General features: G+C 40.9%; 1 protein-coding gene across 7 annotated transcripts in view; it reads right to left on the bottom strand.

Moving 5' to 3' along the window:
- SPECC1 (sperm antigen with calponin homology and coiled-coil domains 1) overlaps nucleotides 1-23,256 on the bottom strand; it is a 91,911-nt gene that overhangs the window by 17,118 nt on the left and 51,537 nt on the right. For 6 of the 7 annotated variants that reach the window (XM_054084867.1, XM_054084866.1, XM_054084868.1 and 3 more), the window contains 8 exons: nucleotides 21,871-22,078; nucleotides 21,130-21,203; nucleotides 20,388-20,566; nucleotides 11,396-11,541; nucleotides 11,082-11,182; nucleotides 9,792-9,873; nucleotides 6,145-6,295; nucleotides 5,142-5,244 (listed from right to left, as the gene is read on the bottom strand). In XM_054084867.1, coding sequence (XP_053940842.1) covers nucleotides 5,142-5,244; nucleotides 6,145-6,295; nucleotides 9,792-9,873; nucleotides 11,082-11,182; nucleotides 11,396-11,541; nucleotides 20,388-20,566; nucleotides 21,130-21,203; nucleotides 21,871-22,078 — 1,044 coding nt within the window. Of the gene's footprint in view, nucleotides 1-5,141; nucleotides 5,245-6,144; nucleotides 6,296-9,791; nucleotides 9,874-11,081; nucleotides 11,183-11,395; nucleotides 11,542-15,728; nucleotides 16,001-20,387; nucleotides 20,567-21,129; nucleotides 21,204-21,870; nucleotides 22,079-23,256 lie in introns of those variants that run through there. The other variant, XM_054084872.1, reaches the window with a different exon arrangement.

Consider the following 23,256-nt stretch of genomic DNA (forward strand, 5'->3'; position numbering starts at 1 on the left):
TTTCGCATCTCCTATAAAGAAAGTCCTCACAGCCTGCAGCCCCAGGAATACACTCGCTTGATAGAATAGTAGCCAAAATGCAGTCATCGTGTCTGGCTGTCCTAGCGGCTGAGTCCATCTCCCCAGTAAGAATGTGTTGGTCCCACGACCACTTGACTGAAGGGAACAAGTTAGGTCCTCATCCAGCCAGCAAATGAATCAAAAACCATGAAAGAAAGCAGGGGATAATATAGTGGGATAGGGCTTGAGAACAAAGAGGATATGGAGGAAATACCATCTAGCAGAGAAAGAAAAGGAATGCAAATTCCTGTGAGAAAAAAAAAAGCCACAAATTCATAAACAAAAAGCTAGTATTCATCTGAGTTTAAACTGAATACAAAAGGGTAAAAAGCTTTATCTCATATCCACTGCCAAACCACTAGTCAACCAGTCTCTTGCTGTAATTACTTGCCAAACAGCAAATACTGCAACAGCCTTTATTTCTTTCCCTAAGCTTTTGCATCTTTGCTACAGGAAGAATGCAGTTCTGTGCAGAGACACCGACTTGGTGCCAGTGCTGATAAGAAGCACCACCTTCCTCCTGAAGACACACACTGCCCTTATCCATCAGCCGGTGTGCTGACACTGTCACAGCCAGGGAGATGATACAACGCAACACCTTGAATACATGAAATATAAACAACTTCAGAGATATAGCTGCCATTTCCCTTTGTTACTTCTAGAACTTTCCCCGTCTCCTTCTATTCAGCATTCCTCCACTTAAGACAATTGCACAGATAGCTCTACTATTAAAGACGGCGGTTCTTCAACAAGTGGATCCCAAATGGGTCCTGTTAAACCAAATGTGATGCTGAGAAAAAGAACAACCATGACTGTGCATTGGAAAAAAGAGATGGTCTCAGATCCTCTTTTTCTCTGTGCCATAGGACGGATGAGCTGAGGTTGGAAGAATATGAAATTAGTTCTTAGAATAGTTTTTAGAATATGAAATTTCTTAGTTTTTAGAATATGAAATTAGTTCTTTTAAGCAAACCATATTCATTAACAGGGCAGCAATACCCTCTCTGGAGAGGGTATACGTGGCAGAAATAATAACCCTCAGTTCTAATGATCACGGGTTAAGTGCCTCTTGATGTTCCGCGTTTTTACAATACATCTGCGCACAGTAATAGACTTTATCTTGAGAGTTTTGGCCCCTTGACAAATGGTCTCCACAGACAGCAAATAGAACCAGGGCACTTTAACACCACAGTCACTAATGATATGACTACGGAAGGTAATAATGCAACAAAAATGACTCTCAGTAGCTTCTAGGAGTCACAACTCATAGACACAGAGCCTATTAGAAAAGAGACACCCAGTTTCTACTTCACACCATTGCTATGATGCATAATCTTTTTAAATAGATGAAAAAGCCCCAAACCACAAGACAACAGAAAAAAAGCTACTTTAACATAAATAACTTACTCTCAGCAGGACTTGTGGTTTAAAGGACTTGTGGTAATTGAGTTCCAGAGCCACAAAAGCAATTCTCAAGTCTGGTCATCTCACCAGCCTACATTATACACCATGATGTCACCAAATTCAGAGAGGCGGGAGGAACAGCCTATGTCTGGCAAAAAAAGATCATGTGCCAGGGCACAGTTCCTATAGGGAACCACACGTCAGATTAAGGTTGGTTTATTCATGCTTGACATTTTCCTCAAGGAAGTTTTGCACAAAACCACTGACCTCAAAGCCTTACTTCATTACGTTTTTTTTACAACTGATTCTTTAAGCACAGCCCCTGCATAGTCCTTCAAAATCAATGGCCAAAATGCGAGATAAGCCCCATCTAGGCATTGAAACACGCCAATTGAAAGCATACGATTGATCATATCACTGTTTACACAGTCCCACTTACTGGGACTTTCTTACTTAAAGAAAATGTTCTTTTCTCCAAGTCATTAAACCGAGCTTCCACTTTGTTTTCATTCTAGTGATTCTGTTTTCATGTTCTAAATTCCTCTTTCTCCTTAGCGTTCGTATCTTTTCAATATCAAATCGCTGTCTACACATGGATCTTACAAATCTCAGAGCAGATTGGAGAAACACGGATGCCTTTTATGTTTCCTGTCCATTACTGTAAATTCATGCAATTTCTTTTTTTAAAAAACAAACAAAACCCTCTGGGCCATAACTAATTGGTGTTGCATTTCTCTCAACTCCCTCCAGCATCTCTCTTGTTTTATGAGATTGCCTCCTGGGGAACACGCTGAAGTTCATGGCCAGGGAATGTTCCCACTGTAGCCAATGCGAGGATATATGCCAGAAGCAGGATGTAAATTTCTATCTATAGTATGAGCCTTGTATGGATTAAAGCATTTAAAAAGTAGTGCCTTGTGTGCTGGTCCCTAGGTCTTATCCCCAGATACCTTCCTAGGTCACTAATCCAGCTTTCCTCAGAGAATCTGGGACATGAGTAGGAGCTGCTACTGCGAGTATCAGTTATTCTAATCTATTTTGCTCGCACTGTTTAATGAAATCTGGCATCTTCATAGTTTAAACAGAAAGGAATCTCCCTCCTCCTCACCAGCTCAGATCAGGAACTGTTACTGAACCTCTAAGGCAGTAGATTTTACCACCGAATAAAAGAAATTAGGCAGCCAAGCAGCAAGTCTTCCATTCTCTCATTCCACTACGTCAAGAAGATGAAAATAGTTTGCATCCAAAGTTATCTGTGGTTCTGGGCTTCACGTTAGCAAGAATGTGACAGACTATACTGGAATTCACGCAGATGATGCCTCACAGACAGGGGTCTTATATATGGAAAAGTACTCATGCACGTCATCAGGCTTCTGCTCGGCTGAGTTCATTACCTCATTCCCGTCACTGCAGTGGCTAAGGCAGGAAGCAGGATAACATTCTTTAGTCCACTCCAGTTCTGTGTGCTCAAGAACGATAAAAATTCCCTGTGGGCTTAACATCAGCCTTAATGTAAGAGTGAAAGGGTTTGGGAAAAGCAAGTTCAAGAAGAGTTAGTGAATGCACTGCAAAGAAAGCAATGGGAATGAGAATCAGAGGAAGAATGTCCAAGAGATAATGCCTCTAAACAAAGAGGTGAAGACAGAGGCGCAAGACTCTCACCATAAATCAAGACCGTGTTTGTCTTTTGGTTCATCTGACTTTAATTTCTGCCCTGAGATCTTACACTCTGGGTAACAAGGCCCCTCATCACATCACAGTCTGAGCTTCTCAGACTCTCCTAGATCATGCAGAGTTTGTTAGTGCTTTCCCCGCTTGTTCGCTAAAACGACTTAAAACTCATTCTGCTGCTTTAGAAGGAATAATGACAAAGGACAGCCATGAACAAAACAAAGACTTCACCAGAGCAGGAACCAAAACGACAAAGCCTTTTCTGCAATATCATCTGCACAATCACGTAGCAACAGCACTTCAGCAGCCATACGGAAAGCAAACACTTCCACTGTCCTCAAGCTTGGGCTTACTTTCCTCCAGAGACTAATGCTAAAATGAAAAACAAATAGACTCGGATTGCCTTGCATACCTCCTGGGTGGCCTGCTATCCGATACACTCTGAGTTCCACTGCTTGGGTTCAGCATAGAAAAACAAAACTCCTTTACTATTCTATTTCGGAGGGAATATCTGTCACTGTTGGTGCAAGTCTGGTACCTACAGATTCAGGGCAGGCCTCTGTGTTTGCAAAGCCCCAGAATAATTTCCAAAAGCAATATATTTATTCCAACTTGGTTGTAATCAGAGAAAGGAAACTACAGTGGCTCTCGGAGAACGCTTCTAACAGGGAACTGTTTTAAGAGAAGTGGAGGAAAGAAAAAGGAGAAGTCTGCCAGGAGAAAGTGCTACTCAGGAGATGCAGTTGCTGGCTTAACAGAAGACTTGGAAAAGTTGTATTTCATGAAAAATTTTCTGAGGGCTAGATATTCCCTCCTCACCTTCAAATCCAAGACTGGGAGAATTTTAATAGATGAGATCTAAAATAAATCAACACAGCACAGAGCACACAATTTCAGGGGATAGCACTGCAGCCTTTGGGGCAGTATCACAGGACTGGAGACTAAACACCAGCTCTGGCTTTATTCTTTCTCAGCTGTGTCTGTAGTCCAGAGCTTTCTCCAATACCTGTCCTGGGAATTTTGTGCAAGCCAGACGAATAAGCCAGTGCTCAGAAATGATTCTAAAACTTTCATAGATCAGATGACTTAAAGGGGAAGCTACTGTCCTTTCTTCCAACGTCCTGCAGCTGAAGCTTCATAAAGTGCTGGTTGTGAAGCAAAGAAATATTATATTATTTACTTTAAAAGACGGACTCTGCTTTTATTAAAGACTTGCTCCAGGGTGCATATCATGCGGTGATGACTGCTTTTGTCTTCAGCTCCAAGTAACAAACAATATTATTCTTAAGAAAGAAAAATCTCAACATTATATCAAACCAAGACTGTCCTGCACACCCAGCTTATATCACAGGATGAACTGTTGTCTATAGTTGCCTACAGCTCAGTTAGAAGCAGAACTAAAGGCCCAACGCAGCTGCATAGAAACACTACCCAGAGCTTGATAAGCACAGCAATGGCCATATTAGAACTGCACAAATTATTATGCCTCTTTAACAGTGAAAATCATTCTGCAAAGAAATGAGACATTCCCAAGCAGTCAAAACTAGCTTTATAAAATCCTGTTAAATTACAGATTAGAAAGAGCGTGACTCCAAGCTACAAACTTCATTTGGTCAAGGCCACACCAAGAAATATTCGATTTTAGAGAAATGACCAATGAAAAACCTCTCACAACAGCTCATCGCCTACAGAAAAAAATCCTAGAATGTAAATTTATAAACTGACACCAAATTGAAGCTGCTGCACATATGCACTCTGTTTCTCACCATCAGCGACCTCTGATGCAGTAAATATTTTGGGGTTTGTAAATGAGTTACTTATATTGGGGACCATTGTGTTAAAGTAATCTGAAGGAAAAGGATGGAAACACCCAGTAGAAGTCAACGTAAAAACCAGAAGACACAAATACACATATTTCTTTGAAGTGACATTGCTTACTACACACCTAAACGAAAGGGATGAATTGCTCTCCAGAAAAAAAAGTAAAAATGCATGTATTCCCTTACCTGGTAACCTTCAGTCTTCTTTTGGCACCATTTCAACAGAGCATTCCTCTTTGAACCACCATATTCCCGAGCCAAGGCTGCCAGTGGGTCCTTCCTCTCCACACTAATCCAGGAAAGCATAAGGGAGAAGATAAATATGTTTGAAGCCTCTTATCTTTTAGCACTCTCTCTCTCTATATATATGACAAGCAGAACCTACACAGCTTTCAGAGCTTGTATTCTATATTTGCTTTCAGATGAGACAAATTCAGTTGGTATCACCTCATACAAAGAGCTGAAAACCCAGGAGCCTATGGATATTCGACGGCAGGTGTTAAACCGGCATTTTTGCTATTATTTTCATCAGCTTTACTTATGCAATTTTCAAGTAACCTATTTGCTTTACATACTGAAAACTAAGATTTCGGGTGCAGAACTGAAAGAAACTAAAGGATCTGTAACAGCAAACTGACACTCAACTGAGCTGCTGCAGGATAAGTTCTCGAACAAAGTGAAATCTCTGGAAGCTTTCAAGGCCCAGATGACAGTTAAAGGCCAAGAGTCAAAACACACACATTGCCTCCACCCTACAGCTTCTACTGTTGGACATTACGGTGGACATCAGAGGAAAATGTATGCTTTTTCTCAAGAAAGAAGAAAGTGATGTGTCCAGCTTTCCCTTAGACCTCAAGCTTTTAGTTTTTCACTAGACATACAAAGCTAAAGATAACAAGGGTTGACTGCTCGTACACGTGATGGAATTCTTGTACACAACTTCTCGGCTCCTGTAAACTTGCTGTCCTTATTTTATTATGATTTCTCATCTTACAGATAATTGTGGTTGTTATAATCTGAATTTCCGTATCTGGATCTGACACAGCCTGGTAATTCTGAACTGGACAGACTGGCCAGCGGAGTTTCCACTGCAGAGAGAGGTCCACCAGATTAAAACATTCATCTTGGTGCCAGGTAACGCTGTCTGTCTTTCCAAAGTGCTGTTTTTCCCAGGAGACTGAGTTGGTACCTGAGTTTGCTTTGGGGTTTCAAGCTGCTGGGGGTAGAGGGAAGCATTCTGCTGCTGAAGGCCATAGGGGGTTTGCTCAGGGATTCCAGGGAGGGGCTTTTACGGAGGTAATGGTCTGGTTTCAGCTCTTCATTTCTCCTCTTCAGAAGGTCTGTGGGAATTAAAAAAAAAAGCTGTCAGTTTGTAGTCCAAGGAATTTGATTAATCGCTGTCCTGCCACCCGGCACACAATATGCAGTCTGTTGTTTTGATTCTAAACAAACGCACTCATTTGTTCATTAGACACACATGGGGCTAGGAAACCTTGAACAGATTAGAGGTGATCATAACAAGGACTGGCTTTGATGATTTCAACAGTACAGACTGCCTGGTTTCCTGTGATTGATACTCCTGCTGGGGGGTAGAGGCCTCAGGTGAATGAGGGGAAATACCAAAATCTACAGCCCTAAAGGTTCAAAAGCCGATCACCAGATATCTTCACCAGATGACTGACCAGCCCTAGTACAATTATTTCTTTTCTGCTGTTAGCAGACTTGTAGCAAGAAAGCCTCTCATCTCCCGAATACAACCCAGCTCAATGCAGCAGAAAGAGGCACTATTATCACATGATGCCTTGCATCCTATCTGACGGAACTTTGGGAAGTCTCAATATAGTCACAGGAGATCCAGCATCATTTTTACTACACATATTACCTATTTTGAAAGAATATATTTTATTATCTATTTATAAATTAGTACACATGGAATCAGATGTTGACAGGCTTTGGAAGAAAAGCCAAAGAGATCATAGAAATCAAATTATCTCCCCGTGCATATCAAAATCAAGAGGTAGAGCAATGTAACACAGGGCAAGCTGGCTGCTTCTTTTCCGTAGACAAATTGTCAACAAGCCAAGATCTCCGGCCAGCACATTCCCAGCTGTTATTTGAAATCAATTGATCGTGGAACGTTACTTTTTCTCCTCCTTTTCAGTTACCTCCCTATGTTAATTATCAATTAACGCTGTATCACCTAGAGGTGAGAATTCCTCTTCTTACCTCAGCTTCAGCACCTTCTTTCCACAGTATAAACGGCTGCTAAGTTCCTATCTATTAAGAAGTCCAGATGGAAAACAGAATCCAGTCCCAGGAGATTGTCTCCTTTCCCGCAACTTGGCTGTTGGCAGAGCTTTGTTGCATCGGAATTGCATACACTTTGCTCAGTCAGGGTCATCCTGCCTCTCACTCACCTGTCCTTTCTTTGTGTACACCCATAACAAACAAGAAATGGCACACAGCATACTTTAAAAGTCTTGCGCTTGGTTTTCCACTATATATTCTAAATGTGTACGATTCTTCTAGCTCCACATTAGGATGGATTTATGGGGAGTTGCCTCAAATTCGAATGGCCACAGCAATCAGACAGGCATCCCCTGAGACTGTTTGAAACTTAAGAATATTCTTCTCAGAGAACCGGATCTACAGCAGAAGGCTTATCAACAAACAAAATCTGAACGTTATGAAGAGGAATGTAGGTTTCTCACTAGTTTATAAGGATAGCTAAAAAAAAAAAGCACTGTTAAATTGTCATTACATAACTGTAGTGGCTAATGGCATGATCCAAGCTGGAACGAGATGATCTTTAAGGTCCCTTCCAACCCAAACCATTCTATGATTTAGAGATGCATTCATGCATGGTACAGAAAAAGGAAGAAGGAAGGATGCCAGATGGGAATAAAGGCTATTGGAAGCATCTAGCTGGCAAGGCAAGAAGGAGAACATGGGGGCATATTAGGAATCACTTGGAAAAAGAAACAGAAGAATAATCATATAAGAAACATGCAACATGATTAAAGAGATCACATTCTGCTCCCACTATCTATTTGCACTATTTACTTTGTGGTTACTGGCTTGAATTATACAGTAGGGCCTGAAGCGCTGCAAGTTAATGCTCTCCAGTTTTGTACTTTGAGTCTCACTTACACAAGTAATGTATTTCCTTTTACTTATTTCTGCTGTTGGAAACTCCAGGACAGAACCAGTAAACCTCTGATTCTAAATGAAAAGATCCCAGTCAAAGATCAGCTCTCTCTGGGAAGTAATCCATTCTCCTCTCCAACGATGTAACATTTGGGTCATATTAAGGACATTGCAGAGCCCTGCTGTGACACTGGTCAGATGGAATCCGCCAGAAGATTATTATTATGGAGACTACTTCACTCTGAATTTCCTTGGGGATATTTTTTAATTCAGCGTTGTTTGCACAGGGCTTGGATCAACTGCCTTCCAGGATTATTTAGATTGGAACCAGAGCTATTACAACTTTATAGCGAGTAAGCCTTTGCGATGGATTATTGGAACTAAATTAAACCCAGGTACAAAGAAAAGCTGTAAATACAGGAACTTGTCAGATAAGGAACCATAAATTCTTACCGTACAATGGCCAATAAAATAACTTGTTTTCAACAGATTTTCACAGAACAATTGTTTATGGGTAATAACAGCAATTATCCATGGTTTGAAGTAGGATATTTATTATTATGGACTAGCATATTACACAGTCAACAGAAAATTTCACTTATAGCAAACTGGTAGAGATTAAAAAGGTCTTATATTCTGGTTTGGATCATTGTATACTCTCACGCAAGACATTTTCTGGAAACCAACTGATAAAAATAAGTAAATTCTCTCTGTTCCACTGATAACTTTCGCTTGCTTCGCATTTACTCCTGCAGGAGAAGCCAATAGCACAGACAAGATGTTATTTGCTTATGGTGCCATCAGTCCTACAACCTCTTTTGCTTTCAGATCCACTATATCTTCCTCTTTGAATGATGGAAAGGGGAGCTTAGCAGCTCATCTGAAGAGTCTAACAATGAAAATGGGTTCTCTGCTCTAGCAAACTATTCCAGAAAATCCTGACTGCCAATGCAGAAGTTGTGATTGATTTTTTTTTTTGTCCCTCCCTGCAGTTTCACTGAAGTTTCACTACAGGAATATAGTATTTCATCTGTCCTTAAAAATTCAATTATCTGTTATTACTAGCTTTGATTGCAATGCAACAACCACATTCAGCACTAGATAATCAAAATAAAGGGCCCTAGAGAAAATGGGAAACAAACACTGGTAGAAAAGAAAATTAAATCATAAGAGAACAAAAGCAAAGTGTGAAATAAAAACAAATGCATCTCTCGAGAACTTTCAAAACAAACTATTTTGAGCCTAAATATGACTGCTCCTAAACAGTCACCTTGGTATCTGAAATGTTTGATGTATTTCATATGAAGCTCAATTTAAAAACAAATAAACTCTCAAAAGACAGTGCTTTGGACTTGTTCCAGATACATACATGTTGAGCAAAATCTAACCCTCTTCAGTTCCACAGCATGGATTAGAGAGGTGCCATGGATACTTTGGAATAAAGCAGGAAAGTTTGTCTTGGCAAACCATAGTAAATCAGCTATATTCTAGTTTTCTAAGACTATGATCAAGATGGGAATGGAAACATGAAAAATTAATAAGCTCTCTAAAACAAAGACTCTGAAGACATGTTTTCCTGTTTCCTTTGTCCATATGAGAAGAGGAAAAATGGCCCAGGCAGAGGCCAACAGTTAATGACAAGCTATTGCTAATGAAAGGAGGCAAGACGAGTACATTTACCACACTTACCTGCAAGAGGAAGGTCTGAAAGATCTGCGTGTCTGGCAACACCCTTGCTGGCTGGTTTGGCATTATTATAAACAGAGTGCCTCTGCAAAACAAACAAACATACAAAAGAATTTTAAAAATGCTAGCCATCGTTTAACTAGGCAAGCAGAAAGAAAAGATAATTCCGTTATCTCAAGATCACAAAGCATGTAGAGGGGTTCAGAAATCTTCCAACAAGAACTTAGCTGTACCTAGAGCTGTTAGCCAGTGGCTGTGAAAAATAAAAGGAAAAAGGGACAATATTTTTAGCTGGTAATATATTGGTGCCTGAATTATTTCACATTTCTGTTTGCGTTAATTTTTTACCTTGTCAAATATAATAGCATCAAAACCCAAAAGTAAGAATGTCTGTTCTTAACCCTGCCTCTGCCTCCAGAACACGAATCACAAGTCAGAACTGAAGGTCCCCAGACCCCTGTTTAATTCCATCCTTTAAAACTCCTTTGCTGATTCTTTGAAGGAAATGTGTTCACACATTTGTTAAGCAGTTTTTCAAAGTCACCTCATTCTTCAGAACACTTGGCTGAACACCCTAGCCTCACAGCTGGTTCTTACCCAGATTCAGAGGGGAATATCCCGTTGCAAGCCCAGTGACCATCCAGTCAAAAACCATAATGATTTCTCTAGCCTACAAAGAGCAGCAGTCTGATGCCACCTCCAGCATGTGTGGAAATCAAGAAACACAGTGCTTCTCCATTATTCACAAAAGCAGTATTACCAGAAACGTTGCACCACAGGTTTGAAAGTTCCTATCAAAAAGTTAACTAACCAACCTAAGAAGTCACTACACTCCAGAACAGTTATGCTTCAGTAGGGAAAAAACCGAACTGTTACGAGCTCTTCATTCAGGACTGTAACAACTTACTGATAACCACGAATGTACATCTTAGGAACTTACTATCCCTTTTTTCTCAACTCATATGCCAGGTCCCTAGATCAGGCTGACGTTCTGTGCAACTCACTCCCAATAATCGAAACCTATTTCCTGGTCAACAGCGATTAAAGTTCAGAATTGTACTCCAGAGAGTTCACATCCGTGCACCGAGACCTCTAAGCTGAAGTCAAAGACAAACTCACTTTGATCCTTTTTGTTAGCACTACAGTATTTGATGTTTCACAGCAAATAAACAGAGGAGTTTCCCCTTCCCCTTGTCAACATGCACGTGTTGGAACGCCGAAGCTATGTCACGATGTAGCAAACGCTGCATCTATCCACTTTAAAAGTGCAAGGATAGATAGAGGTCCTGGTACCTGCATGGGGGAAACCGCAGCAGCTGGGGCTGTCCTCACTGGAATTCCACTTAAAGGGCTCCTGGGGACCTTGTGAACCGTGATATTTTGTCCAGTGCTACCTGCAAGGAAAAGAAGTGGAAACATTTGCACCAACTATGTCCTTCTTGTCAGAGCAGGGAACCAATGGTGCAGTGATATTCCACAGACAGTATTTATGTACCAAGCACTGACAGAAAATAGCCATTAAGAAGCAAAAAAGCAGCAGAAAATGACAAAAATTACTTGCTTACAGCTAGAGGTTTTTTTTACTATAAAATATAATGCTTAATTACCTGAGCATCCTAAGTCAAATGATTTTATCAGCGACTTCACAGTGGCTGCAGATTCTGACGGTGTGGGAGACGCTCTGCTAATGCAGACTCCTTGCCAGCGATTGGTTGTATCTGCCTCTAAAGATTCTACTTCTTCAGCTGTTAGCCTGCAAAACAGAAACCAAATCAAAGTCAGTGGCAATAGGAAATGCAAGCAGGGATTAAAGGTCTTTATATGTAGTAAGGCAAATCCAACGATGCATATCTTTTATTGTAATGCCCAGAATACGGACCATTCATTGGAACGTTCACGTTCTTCTCTTGAACCTCCTGGCAAGTGTTAAATCCTGGAGTCTAACAAACTTTTTGGCATTGTTAACCACATCATCCTTACTCCCCATTCTCACGCAGATGGAGGATCATCAGAGAAAAAAAAAAACCAGTTTCATGTGACTTGTGAGTAATCATCAACAATGACCTGAAAATAGGATTTTAATACAGCACAGGGGCCAAGGGGCTACTGTGGTGCTCAGCGTATAATGAGGAAAGTAACCAGACAGAAAGATGTTATTTCACCCTCTGTGTTTTTAATTGGCATGACCACCGCTGGAGGAACCAGTTAAAATGCTATAATTGAAAATAAAATAAGTAATTGGACAGGGTTCAGATAAGAGCCATAAAAATGAAACAAGTAAATATCATTCATAATGAAAAGCTCGGGTAACTCAACTCTGACAGCTTATCAACAAGGACATATGCTGAACAAGTAAAGCCTCAATCACAATCCATGGGCAGCGATATAGGGAATAAAAATGTTAAGCTCTTCATCCTAGCAGGCACAAGAATACTAAAATTCAATGGGTGGAATCAAGATAGACAAACTCAAAACCAAAATAAGGCTCATATTTTAACAGGAATAATTATTAAGTTACTCCATCGAAAAGAAATTTTGAAGTCAAGATTACTTGCTGGACTTAGAGGAATCAGTAGAGGAAAGTCCACAGCTGTGTTCAACAGCAAATATAATCATACAGTATGACTGCTGCTTCTCGTCATGCATTTTAGGGATCTGGCTGACATCTCTTAGCATTAACACTGTACTTACCCGGTAGCTCTCAGGTGGACTTCAAGTGTAATTATCTAGCTTTAGTTTAAGAAAGCTGCAATCAGATAAGAAAGTCCAGTCATGTAAAAAGAGAGTATTTATCCGTTACTTTCCTGCTCTCCTAACCGCTTAGAAACTCACGCTGGGCCACCCCCTCTGCTTTTCAGTAGGGTGAGCACCAAGAGCTACATGAACGCAAACCCAGAACTGATTTCCTGAGAAGGCTGGAGGACTCCATTCAGAAAGTGCCTGTGGGGTTGAACAGCTCCTGTTGACCTAAAAATAGAAGTCAGAGCCTTTTTCTTCCCCTTTTTGCATTACTATTTACAAAACGCAAGGGGCTAAAGGTTGTCATTGAATAAGAGAATAGGAGTGAATCGTGTTTCTATGCCTGGCAGAATTTAAGGAGGTGCAGACATTGCCTATTTCTTTGCTAATTCATTCAGGCTTCTTGTATGCCAGGGGAGCCTGCAGGGGCAGATGGCTCGAGAAAAAGCCATTTCAGTTCCATTCTCCATTTAAAACAATAAGGACGAAAGGCAGATTGGATAAAATTCGCTAAGCTCTGAGGGAGTCAGTGTTTTGTTGACTAATTTCTACCCTTCACTTTTTCTTCTGTAACTTCATAAAGCATAAACAAAAAATCAACAGGTGACAGCATCTGCGCTTTAGTTATATGAAAACACAAAAGCTATAGAGTCCTGCTTCTGCTAAAGTATGGAAGAAGGACAGATTGCTGCCTCAAAATATCAAGCCACCCAATGCAATCCATTCCACTTTCAAGAACTAAATAGACCGCTATGCAAAAGTTCGGTCCAGTTATCCAGGTAACAAGGGTGCAAGAGGTTTGTGGAGCATCATCAGATAAGAAATAAACAGTAAATGCTTGTAGGCAAACTGACAAATCTTGAGAACAAAGCAAGCGAGAGGAACGCTCTAGGCAGCCATCACGTCCCTGGTTAGGATTTAATCGTGAGAACAACTCATACCTCACAGACCAGTCTCCTCAGTTTAGCTTTTGATTGCAAAAGGATGCAAACATGTTAAATAAGGTTAGAGCAACTAGGCCAGCCCCTAAGCTGTGCCACATTGAGAAATCATATGCCATTAGTCTGTCATCGTACGGAGTAATTAAAGACTCAAGCAGTGCAGCTACTACCGGTTCCAATTTTGTTAGGATGCTTCCCGTAATCATAACCTGTATATTCGTAACAGGCTCCTAATGCATCCTGGAACAATCTCCCAGATTACATACAGTCATCTCAGAAAACTGAGATGCCTCATGCTGCAAACCTGGGCACGAAATGCAGGAAAAACAGTGCCAAGACTTATTCGCTCCAACTAAAACCACACATGCCAGCCAACAAACAACGGAGAGTGAATATCTTCCATGAACAATGAAACTCAGTGAATATCTTCCATTTTTAAAGAGAAAAATCTGTATGATGAGGGGATGCACAAATGTGTACATGTACGGGTATCTTAATAGAGAAACGAAGAGTAATAGCTTAAATCGCAGGAGCGAGATAATCCAGGAGGGCAGCATAGAAGAACATGACTTAGAAAGATTAATGACAAGCCACAACTTCAAACCAAAAATGACTTCTTGTGCACAGAATTCATTTAGCTTAGTATAACCCAGCCCATCCAAGAAGACTAAGCATGCTCTGCTACAAAAAAGGACAGATATGAGCAAAGTGTCATCTACCGCTGTACATTTGCCTTGAAACAGGGGTGAATAGTTTACACAGATAGAAGCTGCGAGTGCAGCTGGCTAACGTGGAGCAGCTCCAGGAGGAAGTAGAGCACTTTAGCCACAAAGGAATTCAAATGTGCCCGAGTTCTTTTCATAAAACCACTGCCTAGTTCCATTCATTCATTGGTGAGAAAAGTAGAAGCAGTGAGCTTTTCTCTAACGACAAGATTTAGTCTCCTCCTTTTCTAGGTTTGGAATACGTGAGCAACAGATCACCAGCAAGACGCAAGTCTTTCCGTGCTTAATGTACAGATTTTGGCAACAGCAGCCTTTATGTGTTTGGAAATTTGTAAACTGCTCCAGTGATCTCTGTTACAAATGGCCTAGAACTACAAAACCACGTTTTCAGAAATAATTACTCTGCAATGTAGTCTTTGACAGAGTTTCTGTCATTGTCAATCCTCCTGAACTCCAAGGGAGACAAAGAAGAGCCACACAGCTACTGATGCACAGAACAGAAGAGAGGCCAAGGGCAGGCAGCAGACAATTCCCGACACTTAAACATTTATTTGGCACTTCAATATATATTCATAAACATAAAACCCAACATTCAACAGCTGCCAGAACAGAAAAGAAAGGCAACACAAGTGTGCATACACTCCAGTAGCACGGTACAAAGGTGAAGGCCATGCCAAAACCAGAACATCCCGCAGAACTCTCTACTAGCTCAGCCTCCTTGGAGACCAGGCTCTTGCTAGGCCTTCATGTTCAGGAGGAAAGGATGGGAATCCCACAGCCAAAACATGGAATTCTAGTCCTGGAATAAATCCTGATGATGTCCTGGTAGAGATGGTGACTTCTGAGTTTCTCCTTAGCAACCAAGTAAAGTTCTCTCCAGGTGTCTCCAGTTGCAAAGCTGAACTTAGCAAAGTTTTCCCTGATCATATACTTCACCTGAGTTAGGGGCATGAGAAAGACTCCTTTCTGAGAAGATATTTACTTGAGGCTTGTTATACTCATTTCTTTCTTTCTGATTTCTCCATTTGCAATCCTTAAAGCCAGCACAAACGCGATGTGGGACATTCTCAGTGAAAATCATAGCAGGACATGCTCCTTGGGCATCACCCCGCTTCCTAAAACACACGAGTCAGACATGCCACCCAGTGGCGAGTCCCTTGTCAATACAATATGAGAAATCTGAAACCATCAAAGCGTTGATAACAAGTAAATAACTTTATGTTTCTATTCAGTTTTCCTGCTGGATTGCAGTAACCTATGGCTTGAGTTTCTGTGTATGTATACACACCGATCTCTGCGTGTACTTAAGACACACAGAGATAGATCTATGAATATAATACTATATGAAGAACTCACAATGTGTATGCGCATTAAATTTTACAGATCAGACATACACACTCAGTTTTATTTTTTGCTTAAGATAAAATGGCATGTTTGAATTTCTGTTTCAGGGCAAATATCTCCATGCTCTCAAAAAAAGCCTTCAGTTATTTCAGTTCCCAAAATCTCTGAGATTACTTCTTATCGCCTAGACTAATTCAGGACTTCTTCCGCCTCATGGAATCTTTCGAAGAGAGAAGCCTTCTGCAACAAAGAAAAGGGCTTTTGCCCATGGGGAAGAGGTGGACCTGAGCAGCATTCACACTGCGATACACTTGACTTTTGCAGGGCAATAAAAAAAATGGAGGTGTCTTCTTAGATTGAAACTTCCCTTCTTCAGCTGCAAGTTGAAGGTATGTCCTGAAGTGTCTCACAGGCCAGGCTGTGCATCCATTCAGAGCTGTGTTAGCTGGTAGAGATCAGGCACCTATGGAGATACAGACAACAATTGGGGAAATTACAGGAAGCAAAACAATATCCACGCTGAGGTACAGTTCTATTTCACAGTTGATCACCCCATCAACATTAAATAAAGGGGAGAGGGGAAAATGCTGACTGTGCTGCTAGGGCAGTTAAAGGAGCACCATAACACTCCCCTAACTCTGCTTTGGGCCATGATGAGCAAACAATGCAAAATATAAAAAAAAGAAATTCTACGTTGCTCAGATAAGAAGAAAGTAAATATTTAAAGCCAGGGAATCAATTTCAAAGGACTGGGATAGTAGTGTTCCTGGCTTTCCTCTTCTCCAATAATTTAGGAGTACACCTTCAAAATAGGTATTTTGACCCATCCAGACAACTAGAGTTGCTGTAACTCCACCAGAGTTTCTATTTCAGGGTCCTTACATCAAAGGGGATGGAATGATCTCTATCCAGTGTAAAAAAAAAAACACATCCAACTCAGGGGACTCACTAAGTAGAGCACAAACAACACCTCAAGGTCCCTGCTCTGTTGTTCTGGTTTGCTGACTTTCAGCGAGAGCAGAAGGAACTATCAGACCTCTGTAAGACAGAACAGCTGCAAAACACAGGCACAAATGAGCAGCAGATCAGCACATACAGACTGACAGCAGGGTTTAATACACAGAGTGCAAGCTTGTTTCCAGGAGAAAAAGCATTTAACACTGCCATGCTGCAGCATTTGAGACTTTAGGAGGAAGAACAGAAGCAAATTAGTGGGACACATCACGATCTTCACTTCAGGCTTCCATTTGAAGATTTAGCTAGATTTTTTTATAGTCCTAAGAAGTCACTTATTTAATTACAGATCTAATTTCTCTGTTTTCTGAGGACCACTCCCAGCCCAACTGTCTTCCCTCCATGTTCTTGGCTCAAGGCACATAATGTTACAGTGCCAAAATCATTTGGAGAATTTGAAGGGAAAGAGTCAAAGCAAGACCTTGAAACTCTCACTGCTGCTAAACAGTATATTGCCATAAAGGCTTGGAAATGGATGTGCAATGAAGGCAAAAAGGGCCATGATAATTTGGGTACTTTCAGCAGTAATTCTCTTCCTTTGTGTTACAAACTAAATAGCTTTTGTGTTTTTTTTTTTTTCCTACCAGTTAAATATGTGATCCTAGAACAGCTACGAAAATTAATTTATTTCCAAGGTAAGTGTTCTGAAAAGCTGAAATTTGCCACAGGATCGTAGGATCATTCAGGTTGGAAAGGACATCAGAAAACTCCCCTAGTCCAACTTCCTGCTCAAGCAGGGGCCGCTATGAGGTCAGACCAGGTTAGTCTGGTTCTTATTCTGTCTGAGCTTTAAAATCTCCAGGTATGGAGGACATATAATTTCAATCTCCACCACTCGTGAGGAGACAGTAACACAACAGTGGATTGTAAGCTTTTGCATTTTACTGCAGAGAAATAACATTATTTAGGATGTAAAATATCCTAGAGGACTGTCTGAAGCATGGGTTGATCAATTTGTACGTTTCAATCAGTACTAACACGGGACAAGTTAACCCCTGTCTTCCTTATTCAATTCACTTGATGCTGGTCCAACTTCCCCCCAACATTCTTAGTCATAGAATTAGACATTTAATCTGTGTTAAAGATGCCTTTGGGAGGCTCTTACCTTCATTCAGATGAACTCTGATGACCTCATCAGGAGTTTTTCTGCAAGTTCTTTGGTTGTTCCTGAACCAACAATGACTTTTTGTCTGATTAGAAGAACGTAACGGCGAAATCGAACTTGGAGGCAGGAACTCAGGCAGCCACAGGCAAGCATTAAAATGGCAGGATATCGTAGGAGATAAACTGGCTTCAAGATCAATTTATGAGGTGGAGTCTAATGACTCTCAAGCGATGGCCGAGATTTTGCCAAAACCTTTGAGTAACGAGTTATTTGGAAGGTACATTTTCCAATCAGGGCTTAAAAATCGGACAGGAAACTTTCACTGGGGACTGTCAGATACTCAGCTGAGCACACAGCTGCTCAGCATTAGCAAATACGAGGAATACTTTATAGACTGTGTTAAGGTATCATGCTACAAACTACTTCCACCAGTGCTGAGCATGCCTTAAAAGTCACCACAGGTACCAGAATCTACTGCTGGTTCTGAGCAGCAGCATTTGTAAAAGCTGACTAAAAGCAGCAATGAGAATAACCCCAGAACTTTCTGGGTGAAAGAAGCTGAGGTCCTGGGAAAGATCATGACCTCGGGAATGAAAAAATGACTGGGAGTGTCAAACTGGCTCCCAGCAGGAGCTTTGGTGACTTCAGGAATGTGTCTTACAGGTCAGCAGAGTCTTAAAGTTTCAGTGCTTAGCTGTTCATCACTGGGTTGTTTAGATGATGACTTACTTAGGCTTCCTTGTCTTCTCTGTACCACTCAGTAGAGACATTTTACACTCTCTGCATGGACACTGTGAGTGAAACTAGTTATACTTCCATTGATAGATGCAAAATTTGGTCTCAGCATCTGTCTTTGAAAGGGAATAAACACTGCCCACTGCAGACAGCATATCCGGCTCCAGGACCAATGCAATACTCAAAGCAAGCTATACATATAGTCAACATGCGCAAAGACAGACGTACGTCTATATGTACGTGAAAGAGGGAGGGAGAGACAAATGCCAAACCCGACTTGAATACAAGACTGAACGCCTCCTTCCGGAACTAAGTATGTATAGATTCTAGGGATCTAATTTTAAAAGCAGTATTTGCAGCTCAGGCTTCTTGTGCCAAAGAGCTGACAATGCAGCCATGTTATATATGGAAGATAAATATCCCAATTTGCTAATTAGAAGGTCATCTTCTATTCAATTTAAGTATTATCAAATACATCTTCAGATTAAAAAAAAAAAAAAAGAATAAAGAGGGGAAAACAAACACAAGACTCCTGCCTTATATATCGACCCTGCTCTAAACAAAGGAAACTTCATTAAGAACAAATTACGAATGGAAACAGAGCCCAGACCTTAAGTACTGTCTGGTAATCATTTTGTCTGAAGACAAAGTCTGTAACAGCTTTTCTTCGCATCCACTGGGGATTCGGATAATGAAACTGGAGCTTAAACACATTCCTTTATTTTTCTGAAAAGAAGTATTTGTGTTCCTTCAATGCAGGAATTCTGATCCATACACCTCCGCACAGAACCCTTCCCATCGTTTTACTCTCATCTACTGTACAGCAGCTGTGGAAACTCCTGAATGGAAAACAGTGAGCAAATATGTGCAACAAAGCTGGACTGTTACTCCACCTGAAAGAAATAATAGGATTCACTGTTTTCCTGTGGCTACTCTATCAGTGGTCATGAATCTACTAGGAAAGAGATTAAACGGAAAAATCTAGAGCAGCAAAATTAATTTGGCTCACATTCTTGATAAACAGTACCACTCTGTGTTGGTTTGTCTGCCTTTGTTCCCCCTGTACAAATTTTCATCACTGCAGCTCTGCTTCTGTCAAAGCAAAAAAAGCAGAGCACTACCTTCTTTGGGAATTTTGATTAGCAGTATGATTTTTGGAATGACAGGTGGTACATAAAAGGCCATGCACTGCATAAAAGCCACATTGTAAGGCATGTCTGTGCTGGTTCAAGGTTGTAACGGTCACTTTTGTTCCTACTATGATAATACAGAGGGGAGCCCCAAATATACCTCTTACCACATTGGGTTGTATCACTGACCGGTTCACAATTACTGCTCCCCCTTTAACCCTTGAGACTACAGCAATTGCTTTACAGGTGGATCACTGCATGACAAAGCTGCTTCTGAGCTAAATATTAACCCAGGCCACAGCCCAGACCGTTTAACACAGCTAATCATAAACAAGTTCCAAACTAAGGATAGGAGACGAGAGATGAGGAATCCTAGTACTTGTATCGATCATTCTATCAGCACGTACCAGACTTGCAAAACAAAGAAATCCAGCTAGACCTCATTTTAATTTGAACATACACAGCCTTTGACTCCTCTCAGGTTAAGTAATTCTCTTCTGGATATCCCATGGAATACATGTAGTCAACCAATCTTTTCACAGATGGTTTAACACAGCTGCACAGAGAGTTATGAAGGCAATAAAACACAGAGAAATACCATACCGAGAACAAAGCTATAACAGGATAGTCAGTTGTTATTACTAAATATTTGCTGATCAAAACCTCCATGGGCCAGCTGACAGAACTACATCACCAAACAGAAAAAGAACAGAAACATCTTAGAATAAAAGACAACAAAATCTGTCAAAAGGGTTAAAAACAGACATTTTGCACATTCAAGCCAATGAATAGTTATTAACAAAGCACTGTTTGCATGCACGTTAGCAGTCACAGAGACCAAATCTTGAACTTTGTACACAACCAACCTGTTGCTGCCCTTCATTTCATCCAGCTCCTTCTGCAATCTGGCACTCTTCTCCTCTTCCTCCTGAAGTTTCCTCTTTACCATCCGGAGCTCCTGCTGGGCTTCACACTTAATATCATTGGCTACAACAACTGCAGTCTGCAGGTCAGCTTGAAAACGCCTCCACTCTTCCGTGTCTTCCTAGAAAGAGCAATTAGAACGTCAAACTGTTTGCTATAACAATGCACCTACCCGAGCTGAGCACTTAGCTATTCATCTGTCTTTGAGGGATCACAAACAATCAGGATTTCAGCACAATTTCAAGATGACACTGAGGTCAAACTAAATATTTGCCTCTTTACACAGTACAAATGAGATTTCCAAGGAAACTGATGCTAAGCTCTCCACTAATACAACACTAAAAGTACAATTAAAGTTCTTTCTATCACTATTGATCATTCAGACTGCTGATACCACCACAAGCACTGGTGCTGAAAAGAGCTCATTGCTACTGATGATTCAGTTGTTCCAAAGTATAACAGCAGAAGTTCATAGGTACAAAAAGAAAACAAGTAATTTTCAAAGGATGTGTTATATTTTTCCTTCACAGGCAACGAAACAACTAGAAATGAGTGAAGAGAATAAAGAACAAAATTGTGTAGAAAGAACTTTCCATAATTGTTCTAGAAAAATGCAATGCTTCTCTCAAATCCAGCGCTGCAATAAGAGCTCAGCTTAGCTGTGTTGCGGAGTCTAAGCCTTACCTTCATTTGCTTAGTCAGAGCCTTCAGCTGCCTCTCTGTATCGTGTTTTTGTTCTTCCAGCTTCATTGCTTTACCTACGGAACAGTAAAAAAGGGAAAATATTATTAAACACATCAGGGTAAGGGTGAAAAATGAAAATGGGAGGGCAGAGCAGCCTATTTGGTTTTGCTTCTAGCAATGCCACTAGATAGGCTAGAACTAGGTAGCCTAGACTGAAATTAAGACGGTCTGTCAGTGGATCAGGAATGGATAACAGTAGATTTTTTTTTTAACTCAAACATCTCTGCAACGGTTCATTATTTCAAGGCATTAAACCAGACTTTTAAATTTACAGAATCACATGTGCAGGATCACACACACCCCTGGAGCACTGGAAAAGCGACACTCATTCCACCAGGTGGCAGCTCCCCTTCCACGACACCACAGCAACCTCGACTTCATTGCTCTCACCTGTTTTTCCCTAAAAGCTCTTTAAAAGGACAATAATTCCAGTTTCTAGAATGGACAATACATCCTTCACTGAAGAACGAGGCTTTGAGACTGTCTCTTGTCTTTTTAACAGCACAAACTGTTAAAATGGTGAATTTTGTGCATGAACAGAAAGGATTGGCCAAAACTGGAATACTTTTAAAGTGAGGCTCTTAACCGCCACATGAAGACATGCCTCCTCCTCCCTGTTGCAGCCACCTCTGGGCCCCCTGAATAAGTTCAATTAAATCCTTTTTTTTCAGCTCCACCTACTTTCCAAGTCACTGATGAGCTGGTTATTGTGAAGTTTTATAGCACGATGCTGCTCCACCTGGTCCTCCAACTCGAAAATGGTCTCTTTCAGGTTTTTTATATCTGCTTCATTCTCAGATGCTTTTTCCTGCAGTTTCTGGTTGGTTCTGCTCAGTTGCTCAGCCTGCCGGTCACACAACTCCTTTAGCTGACCACACTCATTCTCAGCCTGGAAGAGAGGAAAGCAAGCTGCAAGTCTGTCTGTATTTCTTCAGAGATACCACTCATTACAGATTTCTCCGAGCATCTCATGGAATTAAGAACTGAACCCGTGTTTTAAGCATTGTACAAACTGAGTTTCAATGTAAACAAGACAATCTGAGGAAAGACAGAAGAGCTATGAATGTCAGTTTTCTTTCCTGGTAATAAAGATGATAAAACAAAATGCTACAAAGGAAATTACGTTTTCTAGATAACGACCCTAATTCCTAACCCATCTCTCTGCAGGTAATGAACAGAGAGGAATTATATTCCAAGAAAGCTCCGTATCTATTTACGCATCACGTTATGAGAGTGATATCATTGCCTTAGGGCCAATATCACGATCAGTTTGTTCACATTGATTTTGCTGCTTTTACCATGTGCATTTCCAATGGACTGTGAAAACACAAACAGGAGAGCGAGCTACTGCAGATAAGTATATTTCTGGAATTAGGACATCTGGAATTACTGAAGGGAGAAATCTGCTGCACCTCACTGTGTTGGCTCAGCCCCACAGATCAATGCTTCCAGGTTTGTGGGAAGATCTCCCGAGTACGAAGAAGCTATGAAAAAGCAAGGTGTAGGCTGCCAATTCAGTGAGCAGCACTGAAGGGCAGCCTTACAGAAGCCTGTGGTCTTGTTTGGGTGTCACAAACACCCAATGATTCAAACCAGCTTAATCTGAGGGAAAGGAAGAGTAAAAAGGAGGAAATCTGTGGTTTCCAAACCAAGCAATAAAAGTCTGGTATAGTCTGAGCACTCAGCAGTTTTTCATTTATTCTTTACACACTGCAGCTCTAGCAAGCGCTTGGGAGCCGCCTCTACGGACTCCATTTGCTGTGGTCACTCATTTAAGCTGAAAGGACATCTGGATTTTCTAAATCATTCCAATCATGGAGGTGCTTTTTGGCAATGCGCTCTCCCCCTGCACTGAGCCCATTCTTCTCATGGTCCCCATACGCTAACTACAACTTTCCGCAGCAGTGGGACATAATCACTGTCTTGTGCTTTATTACCACTGGTTCTGTGATGCCTCACATTGCAGCTCTCTTCTGAACATCCAGGATCACAGAGAAAATAGAAACAGTGATTTACTGGAGCAAAGCTACAAACTAAATGAGGCAGAGAAAAATTGTTCTAAAATAA

The sequence above is a fragment of the Cuculus canorus genome, chromosome 20 (assembly GCF_017976375.1).
Source record: "Cuculus canorus isolate bCucCan1 chromosome 20, bCucCan1.pri, whole genome shotgun sequence".
Taxonomy (NCBI): Eukaryota; Metazoa; Chordata; class Aves; order Cuculiformes; family Cuculidae; genus Cuculus; species Cuculus canorus.